The sequence below is a fragment of the Octopus sinensis genome, linkage group LG7 (assembly GCF_006345805.1).
Source record: "Octopus sinensis linkage group LG7, ASM634580v1, whole genome shotgun sequence".
Lineage (NCBI taxonomy): Eukaryota > Metazoa > Mollusca > Cephalopoda > Octopoda > Octopodidae > Octopus > Octopus sinensis.
In genome coordinates this window covers 48344959-48368971 of record NC_043003.1, presented here as the reverse complement: position 1 = coordinate 48368971, position 24013 = coordinate 48344959, and the positions used below count along the sequence as shown (strand labels likewise).

Below are 24013 nucleotides of genomic sequence, written 5' to 3'. Positions count from 1 at the left end.
AAAATGTTTAGTTGACCAAACAATTGGGTTGTAATTAGTTTCTATTCCAGTTGCTAGCTGTTATGATATTGGATTAAATAGTCAAATATGAACCAACATGAGACTACAAAACATGCTTTTTTTTTCCTGACAGTTCACTTGTTTAGAATAGTTCAGTAATTTAGCTAATTAGGCTTACTCTTATCTTAGAGTTCTTAATTTTCTTACTGCATTTGGATTTCAGAAGTGAAGGATTTTAGAAAGGGAAAAAAAAAGGACTTGTAGAGAAGTTATAACATTCACCATGCAAATTCTCACCATTACACTTTGTCTACCCCCCCCCCCCTTCATGCAAATTAAATTATTTATGTTGTAGTTGGTTAATATAACTGAATGTTTGGTTAATCAATAAATCATTTGCATTCATGTGACAGTAAGCCAGTTTAAGCTTGGAGATTCCCATGTACAATCTAGAAGTTGACTATATCTCTGGTTTCATTATCTCTGGTTTCATTTTGTTGAGCATTCATTTCAGTTACATAAAAGTGATTGTGTAATAAACTCCCTTTAGGTATGTCTAATATTTATTCCTTTACAATTTTAAAGGTTGGCATTCCTTTATTTGATACAGTGTTTAGATTGAAGTACTTCTTGTAATTGATGAATCTTTTTGTGATTTGGGGAATAACTTGGAGAGCAGTATATAGGACTTCCATGCATCTACCTATTTTGCATAGTTTCCATGAATCTAGTTTGTAGACTCAACTCTATTTTATGCTGTTGTCACCACAATTGCAAGTAGAGAATGGCAAGACTTGGAGCTATTTTTACGAGATACAAAATAAAGCAGTTTAAAATTTGTGTATATAAATTGTTCAGACCATGTGGCACTATGCCGGGCTTGGAGTGTTGGGCCTTGAGGAGGCAATGACTGAGTCCCATTTGGCATTATGCTGTGCTTGAGAAGACCCATCAAGCCAAATCTGCAGTCATGGCAGACACCGGTGGCACGTAAAAAAAATCCGTTACGCTCTGAGTGGTTGGCATTAGGAAGTGTATCTAGCTGTAGAAACCATGTCAAAACAGACTGGAACCTGGTGCAGCCTTCCAGCTTGCCAGCCCTGGTCAAACCATCCAACCTATGCCAGCATGGACAATGGATGTTAAATGATGATGAATGAGTAGGCAGAAAAGTATTTATAAATTTTTTGAAAAAATCCTTTCATCTTTCTAACTCAAAAATAGCAAATGTATATATTAGTGAGCTCTTTCTCTAAATGGATCATTGTGGTTCCAGAAAGGATAATTACTAACTAAAAATACCAACTAAGAGCATAACGAGCCTGGTACATTATCTCATGTTAGGTTAAAAAAAACAAAAACTTATGTAACTTAATGCTACCTTGTCAGTAGTGACACTTTATCCTTAACAACTGTGACAAATTCACACTTCATATGACAAGGACTATTGGTTTATTTGTGTGATTATGAAATCTGTGCTAGCTGTAAATGAAATGATGTTCAAAGTAACAAACAGAGACTTTAGTTTGTTAAATACTGCTATTTAAGAAACATTAAATAAGTAGATTCACACAGACCATGCATCATCATTTAACATCCATTGTCCATGCTGCCATGGGTTGGACTGCATAAATGCTTTAAGACAGTCATGTAAACATGCTTAATAATGTGTGCTTTGAAAGGGCTTTAAGTCGTTAGCATTTAAACCTACCATATCCAGCCAAAATATTGTTTTATATTCAAACTAGCCAGATATGGCCTCTCACACCTACCTGACAATGACATTCTAAAAATAAACATTCACATCTTAGAGGTCTCAAAGCTGAGACAATACCAGATTAATTCAAAACAATATGTGAATAAATAAGCATTATATTTGACAGTAATCTGAATATAAGGGTTAATGCTGATTATGAATGCTAAGAAAAGGTCAACTTAAATCTTTTTCGCTGTTATTTATGATTACATCTAACCATGTCAGCATTTTTTCATATCTGATATGGCTTCAATGAATATGGTATTTTTAGGATGGCTGGCTGATGCTGCTAATTAGCTCCTGTCAGCTCTGCCTGAACATTTTTTTTTTTTTACATGGAAGTAACTGAGTGTTTGTGAGTGACTGCTCACTAATGGATCATCTGATATGTGTGTAGAGCAGTCTGTCGTGAGATATTATTGGTTATGATATTCTTAGATTCTCTCAGGTGGATAAAGCTCTATAATACCTCTTGATGTAGTAAGTTTATCCCAACCATTTAGCTCACTTACTCTACCATTAACTTCAAGTCTGTAAAATTTTATTACCATTTACTCTTCAGCTGTAATTCCACAAAATCTCTGTTCACTATTTAATGTTTAGCTGCAGTTCCATGTAAATATTGATATTTACAGATACTGTACCATAATATTTTAATTTATTCTAAAATACTTTGAATAAATTGATAAATCAAGAGTTACATAAAGTAGTTACTCTTCTGTATGATGTTACATATTTCTCATTATTTACACTGTTGATGATAACAGATTAAATCTATCTCAACTTTTTTGTTTTCAATTATATTTGTTGAGATAGTTCCACTCTCTTTAACTGTCTCACTTTTCTATAAAAATTGCAGTAAGGCTTCTACAATAATTCTGTGTTAATTTAGTAAAAATTCTGATGCTAAGGTCAACCTAAAAATTGCTTTCACTCACCATGGATTTTCTCTCAAGAGATATTGTCTAGATTCTTGAGTAAAGGTTGTATATATGCTTGCTAGGTGGTTTAATTAGCTGGAACACACTTTTTACAAAATACATTTTTCTGACTGTAAACTATCCTTAGCTGAGGTATGTTGCTAGAACATAAAAATTTAAATATTTTGTGCCAAAACTAATTCAAATTACATTGAGAGGAGGGACATATATATGAAATGTGAGAGGCTGATACTTTCATACATTTTCTAAGTGGTTTTGAATGGTGAGACTACTTGTAGTGTATTGTTTTGAAGTAACGTTTTTTTTAGTTGTATTGAAATTTATTTGAAGGTGCTGGTGTCATTTCTCATAGCTTTGAACGTAAAATGTCTTGTTTCAGTGAATATGCATTTAACAATTTGACATTAAGTGTTACATTAAGGTAACTTGTCAAGACTTTTTTTCACACCACTGTAAATTGTTTGGAGTGCACCAATGTAGCCTAATAAAAGTATTCAGTTATGTACTTGTAGCTGTTCACTGCCACCTGGGGCAGTGAGGAGAGACCATCTCCTTATATTGGGTAGTGAAATTCTTATTGGTTAGTGACATTCTTAAAACTGCTTCCATTCCTTCTTGGCATTTTTCTCCATTATTGAATAGTATAATTGGCTTAAATGATTTTTTAATAGTTACTATTGGCTTTACATCTAAATTACCAACTGAAATTAGCAACAGAATTCCAAAAATGTTTTTAAAGACTTTATCAGGTTTACATTTCAAATTAGCTTTTATTAGCCTGCAATTAATACTTTGTTTGCAGATAAAAGCTTGTGACTGATAAGAATGGGTCAAATCCTATTGATCAGTATTCATAAATTGCTTCAGCTGAATAAAAGTGAGGATTTGGGGGGGATTTGGTTCTTGTGTATCAATTTTTCTTGAATATCCTAAACCTAGTCTTCAGTTAGATATTATTTTAAGGCTTGATTTTCAAAATGACAAATACCACCAAACTATTAACGAAAGTTTTTTTGCCCTTGTCTCCTTCATCATTAATGAGAAGACAAACTAGAATTTACATTGATACCATTCTTCTTTCTTCAAAGAGGTTTAAACAAGTTTAAAAAGTTGGGAATTCTGTTTATTTTATTAAACATGGCAATTTGTCGACTTTTTTTAATCTTCACAACTCCCTCCCCCCACTAATGAGGAAAAACTACTTTAAAAAAGGATCTTTCCTCGGTATGCATTTCTAGACCATGGAAAAATAGCATTTTACTTCCCCATAACCAAAAACAGATGTGTGTGTGTGTTTGGATTGACATGTGCCAGTGAGAGAGAGAGAGAGCGGGGAAACCTGGGAATATAAGATTCTGTTTTTGGCCAGAGTTCTTTATGTTGGAAATATTCATGTTTTCCTAGGCCTGCAGACATGTCAACACACTAATGGATGCTCTGATAGAATGCAGACTACAGTTATGTCTGCTGTGGATATAGTTTTATTTTAACTGAACAATAATTAGTTTAAACTTTTGCATGTAAATGTTACCAAAATTTAGAATATCTTGTCTGACATATATTTAGATTAAAAAGGTTACAGTATTTTTCTTTTAAGTTCAGTTCATTTATGTATGAAATATTCTCTTGCATTTCTGTCGATGTTGTGTTGTTGGTTTGTGTATTCTTCTTTGACAAATTTCTCAACTTTCAAATCAGCATGATGACTTTTATTCTTTGGACTTCACTTCCACAGATGTGTGTGATTTATAGGTTAACAAACCCATGAAATTTTTTAATTACTGACCTAAGCGACTTCCAGTGAGTTCTAGTTGTCTAGTAACTAAAATGCTTTTCTTTATTATTGAGAACTGTGTGTTAGAAATCAATTTCAGGACAATATTTTAGACAAAATTTTACTCATAGTAATTTTAGTCTATTAACACCTTTAAGTATTTCTGTCACAATTATTTACATCTTATATTTTCTAAGAGAATAACAATCATTCCATTGAGAAAATAATTTAACTTAAATTTTTTTTGAGGAGTTGGGGTGTATTCTGTTGTTAATTTAGCTAAATTACTGGGTTTACAATATCTGAAATATCTCCTAGTTTTCAGAAAAATTTAAAGGAATTTTAATGCTAATTTTATCACCATTTAATTCATTAAATTCAGTGGGAAGAACTTTAAATTCCATGTTGGCATTGTCATAAAATAATTTCTTTCTAATGATATTGGATTGTTCATCATCACATTTGACTATATAATTCTTAATCTCCTTTAGTGCAAAGTTCTACAAAAGTCAATTTCACTGGGAAACTTTGAACTCTAGATTCTAAAATCGACTCCCCAGGGCTTCTGGTCCCATATGTTGTTTCAAATTACTTTATCACAAGTCTATTACTTATCTATATTCTTTGATTAGTAATCTGTACACTTTTTATTGCAGGTACTGTTCTGATATGAGAAATAATATACTCAAAAAATATACAATTTTTTTTTATTTGGTTGTAAATGAAAACTTGTAATTTTTTTGTTTGTAATTTGTTTCTTTTTTATCCAAAGTGAAGCATTAAGTACAGTGAATTCCAACTATATTATTTCTAGATTTTGTTACACTGGTTGCATGGAATCTCCCCCACTCTTCTAACTCTTTGTACTGAAGTTTTCTTTCTTTTTATTCCTTTCTTTTTTTGGTTATAAACTAGTGTCTGGATTGTTATTATGATTGAAATAAGAATTTAGCTTGAATAAGTTTGTTAGCCGTATATAGGTGGTAGTTGAATGTGCTGCAGCCAACCTGGAAAGGAAGAGTTGTAAAGCTTAGGTAGGGTAGTAACATTTACATGAGAAGCAGGAATCTAGACATGAAAAACACTTAAACTGTTATTCTTTGAGTGCTGTTTAGCTTCATGTCCATTCTGATTAAATAGATCTGTAATGAAAGGCATTCCAGTTGTGGCCATTCTACCTTGGACTACATTATCTTCTGTGTCCTTTTATTTTTCTAAGACAGCAAAGTGTGATTTAAGGGAAGTTTGGCTGCTATATCTAAGCAGCTTAGCAAAAATAAATGCTTTTTCATTGGTTTGTTGTTGGCTGGTGTGAATCCTCTAACAAACAAAACTTTGCCTTTGCAACTATCTGTATTCTGCCTAAGCAAAAGACCATAGTATTGGAATCAATTTTCCACCAGTACATTCACTAGTATGATACTGATTTTAAAATAATTGCTTTTGAATTAATTCATCAATTGAGAAAAGCATGAACATCACACATTCTCTTTCCCTAAGCAATATGCTTACATTAGAAATCATTATTGGTTATACCCTAAGACACTGAGTATTATTTCTTTGGCTTATTCCACACTTATACATCAATAGATGCAGTCTATCACATACGCAAAGACAAAAAAAAAAGAAAACAGCCTTTCTCTCCAAAAGCTGATGTGTGCAATCATCATGCTGATATTCAGTAAAGTTGTCTGTAATTATAATGTTTAATTAAAACAAATATCAAAATATTTACTCTTACCATCTAATCAAGTTTATAGGTAACTGAACAGGGAAGTACTTTTCAAAGATGTTTATAACCAAAGAAATATTTTTCACCCCACCCCCCAATTGTAGAATAATTTATTGACACTATTTAGAAGCTCTCCATTTTGGCTAAAACTAATTTCCACTATGATCCCTGCAGCCAGTGTAAAATATAGTATTTCTGTCGTCAGCTGGTGGTTAAGTGACCACCTTTATGACATCCATGGATTTAGGTTTTGCTTTGCCATTTACTTGATATGCTTGTATGCCCATGTTTGTCTAGGGATCAGTCATACAGTCGTGCGTCCTCACTGTGCTACGGCGCTCCTCCTACTGCGTCACACGTCTCCTCCGCACACTATCTACCACCAGATACTTCTGCTACACACCAATCATAGTCAGCCGCATGATCTGCGTCTTCGATCTGGCATTCCGTTGTCTCCAAACAGTACAACTCCATTCCTGGACGACCTACTGCGTCTCACTTTCCACCGAGTTACAAACTCAGTGTTGCTGAGTGACTGACCCCTGCTCTCTGCGGAGACTACCAAAGACACCAAATGCTACAGTTGTCAGTCGTCTGTACATGTTATCCTAGACCAATTGTAACGGCTCTCCGAAGACTAGACTCCACATCTACATCTGACCAATCCAATTCTACATCTGTCACCAGTTTACTACTACTACTACTACCACTACTACTACAACAACCGTACTCATTAACCTAGACCAATTCTTTCGAACCAGCCCTCGATTGAGGAGTCCGAAGGCCATCAACCCTAGCCCTCTCCTCTCATACCAACATGTGTAGGTGCAACACATGGCACCTTTTACGTGATATTATTCGACTGACCAATGGTCAATCCCTGACCACGCAATATAACCTCTCCTGCTGGTTTCATTTTCACAAAAGTCACGTCACCTAGTATTGGGACTATGTACTAGGCTAGTTGCTTGTCCTCGTAAGTAACGTTCATTTTGGCCCTGTTCCTCAGCACACCGCAGCCAGCATAGAACTATGTGACAATAGTTTTTTTCCTCTTTTTTCTTTTTTTTTTTTCTTTTTCTTTTACATATATATTCTTTTACTTTGCTATATGCTAAACTGTTTGCCTAACTTTCTTCCCTGCAAGCAACTTAATACTTAAAACCATATTCTTCAAAATGCTCTATTCACTACTGTGTATTTTCAGTGTTTACTCTCGGTTCCAAAGTGTTTCCTGTGTTAGTTTTCAATTAATTGCACCTTTTTACCAGTTTAGTTTGTGTTTAACTTGTGTGTAACTCCTAGTGTCAGCTCCTTGTCTTCCTTTGATAGAAATTGAAACTAAGCTAACGGCCCTTGATTGCTAAACTGATGCATTTTCTCTTAGTCTACTATTGCGTTCAGTATGTTAGGCAAGTGACTAATGCAAAGACAAAGTAAAAACTATCATATCTAGGTTGGTGTGTCTGTGGACACCTGTGATAATTCTAGCATGCATCATATTTAGTATAAATTACATTGGATGCAGCCAGCTTTGACATACTTTGTACCAAATGCAAGTTCAGAAATGAAAGATTGAACAAACTGCTGGTTAGGGGATTCTTTCTTTATGCTGTAAGATTTTTGCTAAAAAAAAAATTGACTACTGCTTTGATCAGTTACAGCTATATTACATTGTTGTTATATAAATTTGGTTTTGTATCTTTGTGTACCTCCTATAAGGTGCCAATACTCCAAAATTAAGATTTTGGAAAAAACCATTTCTAATATGGTTTCTACTCTTGGATGAGTTATCTCATTTAAACGTGTTCTTCATAATATTGTCTCAGGTTTTGGCAGTTGACACTTTTTATTTTAATGTCTTTCTCATACTCCAAGAATATGGTCTAACTGAAATTCAAAACCGCTGACTTAGTAATGTTATTGCCCATTACTAAATAAATGTTGCTGAGATAGGTTGTCCTTAATTCAGAGTTTGAATGGAAAGCTGAAAATATTTTCAAAATATCATTACTCAGCCCCTCAGTTTTTACATAAATATTACATATATATATTTTATGTCTACTTTCCCACACTGGCATTGGTTATCAACTCCTCCTCCCCTTTGTCATGCTTCTTCATTCCATTTTCAGGACACACACACACATTTGAGTGTGTATGTATGTGTGTTTGGGATAAGGGTAGTCTTTTGAGTCTGAGAAAGATGATTCTGCAATTTCTTGCTGAACAAACTGCACAGATGATTAGTTTAGTGATCAAATCAACATTACCTGTACAGCTGTACTGTGTGACACACACCAGATGTCAGTGGTTGCAGAGCAATGTAAGATGAAATGTTTTGCTCATTACACAACACACCACCCAGTCTGAGAATTGAAGAAGTGAACCCATGATCTCGCAATAGTGTTTGGGATATGTGTATGTATGGATGGCATATATAAAACACATCTTTTTCAAGTGATTGCAACTGAGATGTGTTTTGCAGCACCATGCAGATATCTCTGTTCCACATTTGCTGTGGTTGTTCCTAATTTCTCGTTGTCTCTGACAATAACCTCAATTCGAGTGGGTTCTGTTCTAGGATGCAAAAGTTTCCGAACACAATATATGATGTAGCCTGTTCTTCAGCACTATAGCAGTACCAACAGAGCCTACCATGCATCGAGCTATGAAAGCAAAGATGGACAGAATGTATTCATAAATGTGGTTATGTGCTCATGCCATAAAATAATATACACTTCATGGTAAGAGCATGCACACTTTGTGTACATGTCTGTATGTAGTGTGTGTGTGTGTGTCTATATATATATATATATATATATACATACATGCCGTGTTCGTGTGTGTGTATATATGCACACACACATATATACGACCTATTTTAATCATCATTTTAATATTGCTATAGAGAAAACAGGATGCTTCATCTCTTAAAAACGTATTACGATTGCAATTTGTGGGGAGAATTCTCTAAGGTAGAGGAAAGGAATGTGTTATTTTGGAATAAAATTCTTAGAAATAAAATAACAAATTAATGTGAGCAGAATGAGTAAAGGAAGAAATTGAAGGTAAAGGAAAATCATGGAAGTTCAGTTGAATTTATCAAGACCACAGTATGTTCTGGTAAAGTTCTAGATCCAGGATTTTTTATGTGGATATGGCAAATTTCCCACATCTGCTGCCTGCCCTCTCACACACAAAGATCTTCATTTTCCTTTTGTATCTGTCTGAAATGAGAGGGTGTAGAATGATTAATGTTGGCCAAAATTAACAAAATGCTAGCAAGAAATAGTTCAATAAATACAAAGTTTGATTGCCTAGGATTATTACACTCACTCAACATTTTCATAGCTTCGTATTTGAAGAACAATGTACTTGATTAAGATGTTGGGCTGCAGTTCTTCAGTTCATATATTGGTTAAGCCAATGTTGTGACTCTTTGAACCAAGCTAGTATTTAAAATATTATTTGCTGTGAGTCTTTTTTAAACATTTCTGGGTTTGTGTCACAGAGATGCATATTACTTTTTGTCTGAATAGTAAAAAGTATTATGTCTGAAGTGTGAACCATAAATGGCAATTTTGAGGAACTTGTTCTGATATTTGTGGTGTTCACTCACTCATTGTTGTTTTTTGTTGTTGTTTAACCTTTGGTGAACCCTGTTCAAAAGCATTCAACCATAACCATCCTATTGTTTAGAATGTTCCTTGTGTGTCTTTAAAACCTGTAGTGTCTGAGAGAGAGAAACAAAACACTGGAATGTTTACAAGTAGCTGAATAAAGTGATCTAACACACACACACATACATATATACACACACTAACTTACTGGATATCTGGAAGCAAAGTTCAATTACTTATGGCTGTCAGGTGAGGAGGGTGTGTTTTAGCTGTCAAAAGTAGCAGTTGCCAGGCATTAGGAGCATAGTGAGGTAAGTTTATAGCTGTCATCTGTAACTGTCTGTAGGCTTAGGAGCTGCCATTATGAAGAGAAATGGTGAGCCATCTGGAAATGCATATTAAGATGTTGCTATATGTTAAGTCAGGTTGCATATGTTTCTAAGTGCAGCCAGACTCTTGTCACTAAGTAATGTGTGTTCGTGGCATTTCATCCATCTTCACGTTCTTCGTTCAAATTCTGTTGAGGTTGACTTTGCCTTTCATCCTTCGGGGTTAATAAAATAAGTACCAATTGAGCACTGGGGTCAATCTAATTGACTAGCCTCTTTCCCCCAAAATTGCTGGCTTTGTGTCAAAATTTGAAACCTTTATTATTTTACTTTCTATTATATGCAGAGGGCCTGAAATTTGGAAGTGCTAGTCAGTTATATTGACTCCAGTGTTTGACTGATACTTATTATTATTGAGTTAGAGAGCAGTGCTTGCCATCAGTGACACTGGGGCACAAATATATGAACCCCAGTATACCCATTATGACTACCTGTCTGGTAAGGGTACATCAAGCACATGCATCACAACCATGTGTGCAACATGGTGATCCACATCAAAATAAACAATGTGTGACTTTGCATTGGGGCCCGGTTAGAATTTTCTTCAAGTTGAGTAGTCCATCGTGCTCAAAAGGTCCCTGAATAAGGAAAGGTTGCTTAAGGATGTTGAATGAAAACCCCCATGTTTCCAGAGGTGAATTATCCAAACCTCAAAGAATTCCTTTCAACACATGGCTATGATGTTCCCCTACTGCTTCTGCTTATGATCAGAGATGCACATATCATCAACCACCAAGGGACATCCTCAACTGGTTATGGTCAAACAACTGACAAGTAAATCTGTGGCGTCGAGCAGAATATGTGCTGTAGTCTGTCTTTTACACCAAGACAAAACATCTACATGATAACACTTCCAATCGGTTAAGATCAGAAGCCATGAGAGCCAGTGCCTGGTATTGCATTATTATTATTAGTAGTTTAAAAAATTTTTTTAATGCAGTTAACTAGTAGAAATGCTAGTGTAGGAGAATAGCTAACTTTGTCCTAAATTCTAAGTTCATATTAGTCAGGTAGATCTAGTTATATTCTTTCGCTACAAATATATAGTCTTTAGTAAAGAACTAATGACATGTGGGTGGACAGTGAGTTTGGAGCATTGGTTAAAATGCTTTACAGTATTTAATATTGTTTGAATCTTGCCTGAGTTTCCTTTCATCTTTCATAAATTAATAAAATAAACACTTATACAATAGATTCCCAACTAAGGTGTGTAAAGTCTGAACCTATAAATCTTACTTCTGTAAGATTGGCTGCTGCAGTAATATTGTTTCATTAACCTATCAGACTTTAATGTCATAGACCCCATGTTCACCAACTACTAAATATTTTGCATATATTTTTTTGCAATTCAAGTGCAAAGATTTAACTATGGGAAAATTCTTGAAGGGCAATTACTTTTGGCCGTAGCAGTCTTTCAAGTTGATGAGATTGTGACCGGTCCATAGCCTGAATATATATTGGATAAATCTGAGTTGAAACAGTGGGTCTTGTCTGAATGCTTGCAAAATGGAGATATTAAACTTAAATTTTCAAACAGTTACCACTGGTGTGTGTTTATTTAAACTAAATATACCTAGTTTAATAGCAGTTTATATAGCTGATGATCATTTTGAAAAGGTGGCTAATGAATACATTTGCTTTGATAGTTCAGCTCAAATCGTGGGAATTGTCTGTATGGTTTATTGATAGAGACGGGGGGGGGGGGATTTTGGAGAGGAAGGGAGATAAAGCTGTTGGATTGTTAATATGAACCTCAATGAGTTAGGTCTTACTGTGAAAATGGAATTTAGTATTGTAATGAAATTGGGTGTCATATTGATAGATCAATCTATTTAGAAGTAAAGAGGAATTGGGCTTTCTATGTGCTCATAATAATTATTGGGTCCATTGGAATCAAAATCTAAGATTAAAAGCTTTGGTTGACCATGATTTACAAAATTATGGGGAAGGTAAAGTTTATTTTTTACTGAAGGTGATGATCCTTAGAACTGAATAATCTTTAGATGTCAGGTGCAAGAGTTACAACTGGTTGAGTCAGGAGGAGTTTTTTTGCCTACCTGTCATTGGTGCTGTTCTATGATCCTGACAGTTCACTTGTATCTCAATAGTATTTTCCTCCACAAAGTATCATATACAGGTTTTAAGGGTGTTTACAGTTCATTGTCTGCCATGACTGGGTGCCTCTATGGTCAGAAGTGTTCTAGACAATGACCACCATAAGACAATAGATATGATTTGAAGGAGATTTAGTTGCTATATCTAGCAAGTCATATGTAGAAGCTCACTTCAGTATGCTTCTGATTTTGCTGTACTGTACTCAACCCTTGTTTTTTCTCCAGTTCAAAAGAGGGTAAGAGAATCATTCTTACAAATCCTTAAGTCCTACGACTTGGTGTCAGACTGTAGAAGCTCGTTTATGTCACTGCTAACATATTTAATGCAGGGAGTATTAGAAAGCTAACTGCAAACAATTATGCAACAGGGGCACACAAAATACTACTGAAAGATTCTCTTTTAAGTCCTGGCAACTGGGTTGGTAATAGTTTTAAGATATTTAAACAATAGACATTTCCATCATTATAAAACAGCCATTAATGTTGTTATTGAACTTTGCTTGGGCCCAGAGAGTAACACTAACAATTGCTTTACTATTAATAAACATCTTCGTTTCTGTTTTTTTTTTTTAATTCAATTTTTTTTCTCCCTCCCTTCTATTTTCTCTTAACAAACTAAAGCTGTAAAAAAAAAATGATTTATATCAACAATGCAAACTGTCTAGTTCTTATGCTTGCTGTGCAGTTGTGCTGGCCTTATCTAATTGTTGTTCTTTTCACAGTTATCAATAAGTCACAAGATCTTTAAAAAAAAAAAAAAAAGAAAAATGTATTTGCATCATATATTATCTATTTTCATAAGGGGGTGGGATTTCCTTTTTCAATTGTCTCCTCCCCCTTCTGTAAAACATCTTAAGCTGTGATATCAGAGAAGTTGATTTCCTTCCTTCGTGTGTATTGGTGTCTGTGTGTATATACATATATGTATATTTACGTATATGCACATATGTATGTGTACATATATATTTTTATATATATATGTATATGCGTGTGTGTGTTTATTTACAGGCACAAAAATATATATATATATACACACGCACTTACATACACACATACATACTCTCCGTTATTTCTGTTCATTACCAGTCTCGATTGTTTTTGTTCGAATTTCAACCTCTTCACCTGGCACCTACTCCAAATCCCTAATAACTTTCCCTCCACCCATATCTTCTCTTTCATTTTCTCTATAATCTTTTTTGTATTAATTTTAACTCATAATTAATTCTTTCAATTAATTATTAATTTAAGCTGACTGCCATATCATATATAAAATTTCTTTTTGTAGGAGGAAAGCTTTTTCACACAATCATATCCCTCACTTTCTTTATGTCTGTGACTGATGCATATGTTCACATACTGCCAGTATGTGCATATATATATATATATACATATATACATACATACACACACACACATATATGTGTATGTATGTATACTAACGTGTGTGTGTGTATATGTATATATATATATATATATATATATATATATACACACGTTATATATGTCTTTAGACTCTACACATAATCTTGAATCTTTACTAAGATCAATCCAAACAAAACATGGAACTATTTATCTAAACTGACATGGTCATTAGAAGTAATTCTGTGCATTCAATCTTATGTTGCAATGTAAGGATGTTTTAACCCCCATTAGTTGTTTTGGGCCTGGTTGGACAGCTTTGCGATAAGTCTACCTATAATTTGAGCTAAGGAAAGCAATATCATTAAATCCACCCCTATACCTCCTCACTACCATTTAAAAACCTCTTAATTTGTCTTTTTTTAAACTTTTTTTTTTGTTACTGGTAAGACTTTTGCATATCCCCATACTGTTTCTGTTGTCTAGAATATTTCATTACCTGTAGGTAAGTATCAAGATGATTCAATGTTACGTACATGTATGATTATTTCTTTTTCTTTCTTAAAATTGCTTTAATCCGTAGAAATAAAAATAAAAAAAAAACCTGTGAACTTTTCCAGAATGTTTTTTCATGCACACTTGTTGTTATTATTATTATTGTTATCATTATTATTTGGGTGGCGAAATGACACAATTGTTAGAGCATCAAACAAAATGCCTTGTGGTATTTGTATATTCAGAGTTCAAACCACAGAGGTCAACTTTGTCTTCCATCCTTTCAGAGTTGGTAAAATATAGCACTAGCCAGTAATTAACTAATCTACCCCAACACCACCCCCAAATTTCTAGCCCTGAGCCCATGTAAGAAATTATTATTCAGCAGAATATGCCTTGCAGTATTTGTTTTTATATTCAGGGTTTAAATTCCACTGAAGTAATTTTACCTTCCGTTCCTCTGGGGTCAATAAAATATAGTACCAATCAAGTATTGGAGTTAATTGTATCAATTGCCCCCTCCATCGGATTTTCAGCCTTGTGCTTACAGTAGTCATTACCTTTATTTATTATTATTTATTTAGTACCATTTAGAATTGGTGGTTTGATCCAATTTGTGTTTTTTATGTTTCAAATCATCAAATGATTTTCCTTCCTGATTTCTTTTTAAAAGGTGTTCTTAATTGGTTGTTGGTAAATATATTTTCACCCTAGCTGATTTCCTGAGTATCATGAAACAATAGCAATATTATCTTGTTTTAAAAAATGTAGTTGAGTGAGATTTTGTTTTAAATTTACTTGGAACATAGACCAACAGATATTTACTGCTGTATAGTTCATTGACATTTTAGCTCTCTTATTTTCCATTTATTTTTGTTTTTTCTACTTGTGATAAAAGAATAAATCGTTTTGTTCAATTGTCTCTTTTATGTTTTGTATAATTTTCTTTTGTGTTCTGTGCAATTTCCTTGTTAATTCAGTGGTATTTGATTTTCTATTGTTGACTGCAATAATTAACTGTTAACCCATTTGATTTCCCTAAATTCTGCATATGGTAGGAGTATGTATTTAATCAATTGCACATGACATCTTCCCCCATATTAATGAGCAATTGTCAGTCCCATCATCTATAACTTGTTACAGATGCTCATGTGGTAGATTCTCCTGCATTGTGATGTTCTAATTTAGACTTCTCAGCATGCAATCACACTTAAGAAACCAATTCTCAGATGTCTGCTATTTGAGGTTTGTTAGGGTTTCAAATTTTATCACATCAATGCCAAGAGAATTAGGGAAACATGATCTTTAAATTATATTTTCTTTCAACTTCATTGCTTATATTATACAAGATAGAATTGAATGCTGGTTATTTTCTATGAAAAATTCAAATGAAATGAGCTTGCTCTTTCTATTCACTGAGAATAATTTATTTTCAGATAATTGAAACCCCTTTTACCTTTGCTAGGTTGTTCTTAAAAGCAAAAAGTTTTTAGGGAAATTTAGTTGGGGTGTGGGCTGTTTAAAACTTAAGTTCTTTAAGGTTTTTAGTACTTTAAATTAGAAAGTTTCTCATTTTTCATTGAAAAATCCTTCAATTTTGCATCAGATAAATTGAGATGGTCTAGTTAGTTCATTCAGGATCATATATCTATTTTTGTTGGCTTGAAAATTAAACATTTTCTTCTTTCTTTCATTGAAAATTCTGTCCTAAAACTGTCTTGGCAATTCTTTGCAACTTCTTATAGTAACATTTGTAGTAATTATAGTTGTGACATACATGGAAAGATTTCCAGTTCAGTTATCGCTATCTTTCTCCATATACATTTATATAATGTAGTTCCACACCCTTCTTTTGCTAATGACTCCTCCTTCGCTGTTCATATTAGTATTCTATGCACTGCTACTTCATCTATTCCAGGGAAGATCACACCAATACTGCTGTAAGGTGAGCTATGAATTAGACTGAGACCATTTGATAGACTGCATCCTCTGCACACAAGCTCCCCAAGTCTTGCCATACAGTCTGGCTCAGATAAGTTTGATCATTTAAAAAGCAAATTGTTTCACAGGAATATATATATACGTGTGTATATATATATATATATATATATATATATATGTATGTGTATATATATATATATATATATATATATATATATATATATATAATATATATATATATATATATATGTATGTATATATATATATATATATATATATATATATATTATATATATATATATATATATATATATATAAAAATTAAAAAATATTTTGCTATTCTCAAATTCCATTAATTTTCTGTTTTGAACACTGGTAATATATAACCAAAACAATTTATTTTTTGAAAATTAAAATTAAACCTATGTGGTTCCCAGATTTCTGCATGCTTCTCATGTTCTGTGCAATTTTGGTTTGGCATTAATGATAACTGTCTTTTTACAGTTGCTAAACTATTTCATTCATTGCATGCTGATGGTGATATTATGACGTTTCTGTTGCCTAGTAGTATGTTCTGGGATGTATATTGTTAAACCTGTGCCCCATGACCACCATTGCCACCACCCACAGCCTTTGCAGTGTGTGCTGGCAGCAGTGTTCTGTCAAGAAATATTCCTTTAATAATTGGTAATGATAACAGATCTGATAACTTAGCATCATCATCCCATTTTTCCATTCCGACACGGTTTGGGATGGTTTCTATAAGGCTGTGGTTTTTACACCATAACCACTTCCTGTTACCAGCCCTTTTAGTCACCTCTTACAACATGTAGGGATGTGGTATATCATTTCTCAAACTGGGATACTCTCAGTACGGCTTGAATTTTAAAAAAATTCTTTTTCTCTTAGTTTTCTGTTGCTAGGTCGACAATTCTTTCTTTGGACATTTGCACTTATTCAGTAGATAGCATTATGGCATAAGGATTGTGTATATACTTACATATATATATATATATATATTACATTTCTCATATAGTTATTAATGGATTTTCTTGTGTAAGCTAAGTGAGGTGCCTTGCTGGAGTATTTGAGTTGGTTCCTTGTTGTTGCTTGGTTTCCTTCAGTGGAGACTTTTATTACACAGAAATCTATTTGGTTCGTTTTTACTTAATTCCTCTTCTTTTCACCTTGACAACTTCGGCATTTAGTCTTTTATTAGTTTTGGTGATTTCCTTTTATGTAATTTATTTTTCTTATAATAATGATAATAATAACAATAACAGCAACAATAATTAAAGTACTAATGGTAATAATAATATTTTGATGAGTAACAAGCCCAGTTTGGTGGTAAGAGTTGGTGTATAGTTAATTGAATTCTCTATAGCATTTTATTTTCCAACAACAGAAAGAAGGATGTTATTGTTTTGCATTTTAATTCAAAATAACAGCAAAGTGAATTATCTGTCAGTTGTCATGGATGTTTTGGTAATATACTTCGTATACATTTTTGCTGCTACTCTACTAATATAAAGCATACAATACAACTCTTGAGCCTGGAGTTTTGTTTATCAACATTCAATAATTATAACAGTAATGTTTCAGATTTCAGAACTGTTGGATTTAGTGCATAATTTATGAACCATAACATCATTTTATTGTAGGCTTCCATTGGCTCACTGCATCTTTAAACAGTGAGTGGCAAAGGGGTGTCTACAACTCAGTGCAAAGGGCATCATTTAAGAAACAGTTTTTCTTTTTGGTGGGGTGGAGGTGATATTCATCAGCAAAAGATATACATATTTATGACAGGGTTTCACCATACTTCTGCCTACCAAATTCTATTCAAAAAGTGTTGGTTAAATGAAGCTCTTGTCAAAGCTACTCACAGTGCCACACAATAAGACCAAGCCCAGAGCTATATGAAATTTAGAGAGATAGAAAAAAAAGTGTGAAACTGGCTTATCTGCTGCTGTTAATAATAGTTGTGCAGAACAAAATTATTGAATAATACTTTTTTCAAATAAGTTAATCTATTGTTTGTAAAATCCACAATGCACTTAGATACCTGCCCTTATTGCACACTGTTTAAGAACCACTAGTCAGTGCTTAGACATTCTCAAACATATTTCACTCATTTCTATTTAAAACTACTTGAATTTTTTCAAAAACATGAGGAGAGAGGCTATTTTACACTTTGACCCCCTCCATTTTTGTCGAAATACTTGCTAAGTCAGTGAGTTAAAATTATTTCCTATGTTAAATCAGCTGATGTTGGGTTATTAGTGGAGATTTTAGCCTTCATTTCTTTCTAAATGATTCATTGTTGTTATTACTACAAGGAAATGTTTGTCTTGTGCATACTTAACTAGTAGAATGTTTACTCTTTTTCAATAATCAGTGTTTGTCTCCCCTTACCATTTGTTTTTTACCCTCTATTGCATTGTCCAGATACCATTTCTCTTGCTCTTTTTGTATTAAAGAAAGAAAATCTTCAACAATGTTTGTATTTCAGTTAGGTATCTTGTGCAGTTTGTATAAGGAAAAATTTGACTAAGGTTTGAAATCTTTTCATCTACTGACTTTGAATTGATTTTTAAAAGGTTATCTTTTCTGTTTTTTTACTGTTTATCTTTCTACTAAGTTTTTTCTTGTTTTATTTAATTAAATGGCACTGTGTTTACAGAAATAGTTGTCTCATAGCAGATGCTTCTAGTATCTAGTTTTATTCCTCTACTTTCTGAGTTCCACTCTTGTCATGATGGTCAATTTTGTTGGGTTTTTTTTGTTGTTGCTGAGGAGTCAATAAAATAAATGCTATGATGTGAGTTCAATTAACTACTCTCCTCTAGAATAAAATGGCCTTATACCCAGCCAAAAGAAATCGCTACTATATATTTTTTGCTAATGTATTCAAATTCTGAAATTTGAATTTCCTTTCCAATTTTTAGCTATGTAATATTTACATCCAATCTTAAAAATATACATTTAAAGTGTAAAGTGTGCATGTTGTTTTTTTTTTATGTTGCTAACTTAATATCCCCTCCATCTACTTTTAATCCTTCTTCTCTATTTCTATGCAATGAAAGTCTTTTTTCCACCTAGTGTATAAAAACAAAATGAAACAATGCAAAAAGAAGATGAAAGAAAAGAAAAAAAAACCAATGCAATTTTTTATATTCTATTTACTTCAGATCCGGTTCTGATTCTCGCTATTCCAGGTCTAGATCCCGTGACAGAAGCTACTCAAGGTAGGTTGGTGTCAATAATTTGTCTTGTGGCTGGTTTCAGTCAAGAGTTGAAAATAACCCAAAAATGAATATTAGCGGTAGCTATATAATGCGTACTAGAGTACATTTCAGGTTAAAAATTTGAGGTAAAGGAAGAAGAAAATAACCAAATTATTCATCATTGATTAGTATTTCTGGTCTTTTTAGCAGAAGGCGTTGACATGTATTGGTAAATTACTGCTGCCATATGTGGTCATTTCATTGAAAAAGAGGCAATTTTAGTTTATTACCTCCCTTTCTTTTTCTAGGTCCAGGAGGAGCCCTTACTCAAGATCTCGTTCCAGGTCACGTTTCAGGTAAGCAAACAATATACATAAGTCTGTGTTTCTATGAATTAGACAGTGTGATTTTTACTCTATTCTATTTACTAGTTGATTAAACTAGTGAGATATATTAAAGAAAATCCTCTTCAATAACCTCACTGTTCTGAATCACTTTGTATTTTCGTCTTGGCATGTAGAATCTTTTTATCTAAAAGGATCCATTTTGGTTTGTTTATTATATTGGTAGCACTATAGATAAAACTATTAGTAATAGTTGGACGCTTATAAACTTGGCAGGTTTTTTTTTTTTTTTCTTTTCCATCTGAACTAGTCAATTTATAAACTATTTCATCATCATTGTTCGACTGTGGTCGAGACAATGGAATTTACATGCTACGCCAGACTTCACGGTCCATCATGGCATTACGGAGATCTTGTTGCTGGATGCCTGTATCCCTGGAGATTACATCAGGGTAGGAGAGTGTGCGCCCTCTGGCATTGCGAGTAGATGGCTTCCAGAGGAGGAGACTATTTTCCGCAGTTACAGTGGCAAGGAAGATCATTGGTTTTTGTATTGAATTTATTCTGTGGGCTTTCACTGATGAAATACATGTCACTTCTTCTATCTCCCCTTTTTCATAAGTGGCATGGTAGAAAGTAAAAGGGCAATTCAATGAGCATGTGCTTTGGTAATTTACACTTATAGATGATTTCTCCATTCTCTCTCTCTCTCTCTCTCTCTCTCTCTCTCTCATAATTATATTTTCATGCTAATGTGAGAACAGTGACCTAGTGGTTAATGCACTCATGACCACTAGATCATGGGTTCAATTCCCGGGACTGAGCAGTGCATTGTACTCTTGAGCAAAACACTTCGTCTTACATTTCTCTATGGTCACATGTGGCAAACCATGCATCTGCATAAGCAATGTCAGTTTGATGGAGGGGATGTGCTCATGTGCAGTACAAACATTTTATCCATATAAGCAAATCATCAGTGCAGGCTGTTCAGGAAGAAATTGTAGAATTCTTAGATTAAGAGACTACCATTGATTAACATAAGTATGATGGAGACATCAGTATATTGTTGGAGGAAAGTATTTTTGTTAGAACTGTATCCCTTCCAACTCATAATTCTATCACTGTTAAATATAAGCGAAATGTCTTTAACAAGCCTGCTCAGTGGCAAAACTCATTGACCAGCTAATAAAGCTGGAAATTCATGATCTATAAGTGGTTCTCACAAAGGAGGTTGATAAAGAATTTCTCTTCAATCCATCTTATATTTTGGGATAGTGTGTTTGTGTATGCATTGTGTGTGTAAGTTTAAAATTTTGTTTTTTAATCTATATTCAGGTCTTACAGTCGTTCGCGAAGTCCTGAAAAACTCTCAAGATCAAGAGGAGGACATAGTTCCCTGGATATTCCCCAGCGACACAAGAAAGATGAGCACTATCGCAGTAGGTCAAACAGCCGCTCTCAGAGCCCGCCCTTGCGCCCGAGATTATTTCGTGTTCTGGATGACATTGAGGAGTCCAGCCGACAACGTTCACCACGGAACCGGTCAGTTTCACCAGATGATCAACGAAGCAAGTATTCATCTCGTTCTAGACACGATGCTAGTCATGATCTGGACAATCATGATGGTGGTCAATCTGATACCAGTGAGCAGTCTGGACTGAGGAAAGAGAAGTTGACTATGAAAAATAGCCGGTCGCGTTCCCCTAGTTATGATGGTTCTGACTTGGAAACTGGTGAAATCAGTGACCATCCCATGAGAAAATCTCGTAAAATGAAAGTGGACAGGTTAGTTGGTTTTTAATACTCCTCCTATTTTTAAGCCTTCCGTAGTTTTAGTATTGTGCTAAAAGTCAGAGTAATATCAAAATTAGTGAGTGATGACTAGCTCTCTGCCACTACTTGTATACATGCATCGTCTATATACAATCTAAAGAAACAGATATATGCATATTATATGTAAACACAATATTCTCATGTGTTTAGAGATATACAAGCATATGCTAATATGCATATACACTTACAAACTGCGTGTGTGTGAGTGTTTACTAGAACTGGAACCTGTTGTTAGCCAGGGGAAATGTGGGTGTGGCCTCACAGAGGCAGTGACGAAATACCGAGACCTCTGGAGATATGCTGTGACTGCGAAGACCCGACAAATAACACGAGCTCATGGTTGTTTCCTGCACCAGCCTCACATAGAAGCCTCAGCCCATCCAAAGTACCTTGGATCGCAGGATGGCCTGCTGTGCTTGGGGAGACCTAATGAGTCAAGTACATCAACATCAAAAAATCAAATGGAAATTGTAGTTGTGATACGTGTGCTGGTGGCACATAAAAAGCACCATCCAAACGTGGCCGGTGCCAGCGCCGCCTTGACTGGCTTCCGTGCCGGTGGCACATAAAATGTACCAGCCGATTGTGGCCGTTGCCAGCCTCCCCTGGCACCTGTGCCGGTGGTATGTAAAAAGCACCCACTACACTCACGGAGTGGTTAGCGTTAGGAAGGGCATCCAGCTGTAGAAACACTGCCAGATCAGACTGGAGCCTGGTGCAGCCTCTTGGCTCCCCAGACCCCGGTTGAACTGCCCAACCCATGCTAGCATGGAAAACGGATGTTAAACAATGAGGATGATGATATACAAATATATATATATATATATACATATCATATTAATGTCCACTTTTCCATGTTTGCATGTAGATGCAATGCATCAAAGCAGATTTCTTTTTACAGCTAGACATGTTAATATGGATGAATCAAAACAAAGGACACTACTTAAATGACATTGATGCTTTTTTGCAACTATCACACCATCCCATAAAACAAGGCAACCAATAGTTTCAAATGAAGATATCTTAATTGTTCAGGTGTACCACATGGAAGTGTTGGTACTCATCTCCAACACCTCCATGTGGAGAGAGAGCAAAGCATAGTACATGAGGGGAAATAATTTGATGGTTCAGTGGGGGTGATGAATCACTAACATATGGGTGAGGAAGGAGAAAAGGAAAAGCTGAAGAATAGCTAACAAGTGAACTGGTTCTTGGTAGCATGAAAAATAGAATTGTCTGAATGTTGGGTTTGCAGCGGGAGAGATAATGCGTGAGGGAGGGACATCGGCAGAAATTGATGACTTGTGCCCATCAGTGCATATACATGCCCACAGTGTTTCCACAAGTTGGTCTCACAGAGAACCCCACATTGTCAAATGTCCCACTCTTTAGTCATTTCTTCCATGAGGTGAGCATGGCTGTGTGGTTAGGGAGCTTGCTTCCTAGCTATATGGTTTCGGGTTCAGTCCCACTGCGTGGCACTTTGGGCAGGTGTCTTCTGCTATAGCTCCGAGCCGACCGAAACTTTGTGATTGAATTCGGCAGGCGGATGTTACTGCTGTGTGTGTATATGTGCGTGTAGGTGCTTGTGCCTCTCCGAAAGAGAGAGAGGGTCATACATTATATACCTATGTATATGTATGCACACATAATCGTGTGTATATATTTTCCACTTGAGCTACACCTGGTGCCAATTCTTGTACACACACACACACACACTCACATGCATGCATACTTTCATTTTTATAGTGAATGTATGTAAGGCCCTATGTTTTGAGTTGAGGTTCACAGTTTTGCACTTAGGTAAGGTACCTGGGGTTTTGAACAGAGGCACATCTTTTCAAAGCAAAAATTGTATAGGTTATGTTGTAAGTTTTTCTGATACCTTCTATAAATGTGTGCACAATTAGGTGCTGCTACTAGTTATCATCATTATCATAATTGTTACTACAGTTTATCTGTTTTATATTTTCAGATCTCCATCTCCAGACAGATCACATGCTGCACTGTCAAGTCGCACATCTAATCCCGGCAGATCTGATAGTGATGAAGAAAAATGAATACACACAATAGAGGGGGAATTCTTAGTTTTTTTTTTTTTTTTTTCCCCTTTCTCTCTCTCTCTCTTTCTCTCTCTCTCTCTCTCTCAAGCAAGAACCAGCAAAAATGGAAAGCATGTTGTATTTAAACAAGTAGACATTAGAATTTTTTTTAATCAATTGCCTATTTAATCATTAATTGAAGATTCTGGTTGTTTTTTCTTTTTGTTTCTTTATTTTTTTCCCCATTTTTAATTGTAGGTACATGCACACCCATATATTCACCTACTCTTGTTTTTGTTCATTTTGGTTACTCATTATGAAAACTAATACTCTCAAAACCTGAAAGAACATGTATCTTACAACATATATATATATATATATATATATATATATATATATATATATATATATATATATATATATATATATAGTACAATAGTTATGTG

At 34.5% G+C, this 24013-nt stretch overlaps 1 protein-coding gene across 4 annotated transcripts in view; it reads left to right on the top strand.

Moving 5' to 3' along the window:
* LOC115214243 (probable splicing factor, arginine/serine-rich 6) overlaps nt 1-23763 on the top strand; it is a 59972-nt gene extending 36209 nt beyond the window's left edge. Inside the window, exons 4-8 of one of the 4 annotated variants that reach the window (XM_029783369.2) lie at nt 16099-16125; nt 19340-19369; nt 19657-19704; nt 21028-21477; nt 23501-23763. In XM_029783369.2, the coding sequence (XP_029639229.1) occupies nt 16099-16125; nt 19340-19369; nt 19657-19704; nt 21028-21477; nt 23501-23585 (640 nt within the window). In that variant the 3' untranslated portion in view covers nt 23586-23763. Of the gene's footprint in view, nt 1-16098; nt 16126-19312; nt 19370-19656; nt 19705-21027; nt 21478-23500 lie in introns of all 4 variants that reach the window. The other 3 variants (XM_029783367.2, XM_029783370.2, XM_029783368.2) reach the window with 3 other exon arrangements.
* The last annotated feature ends 250 nt before the right edge of the window (nt 23764-24013 follow it).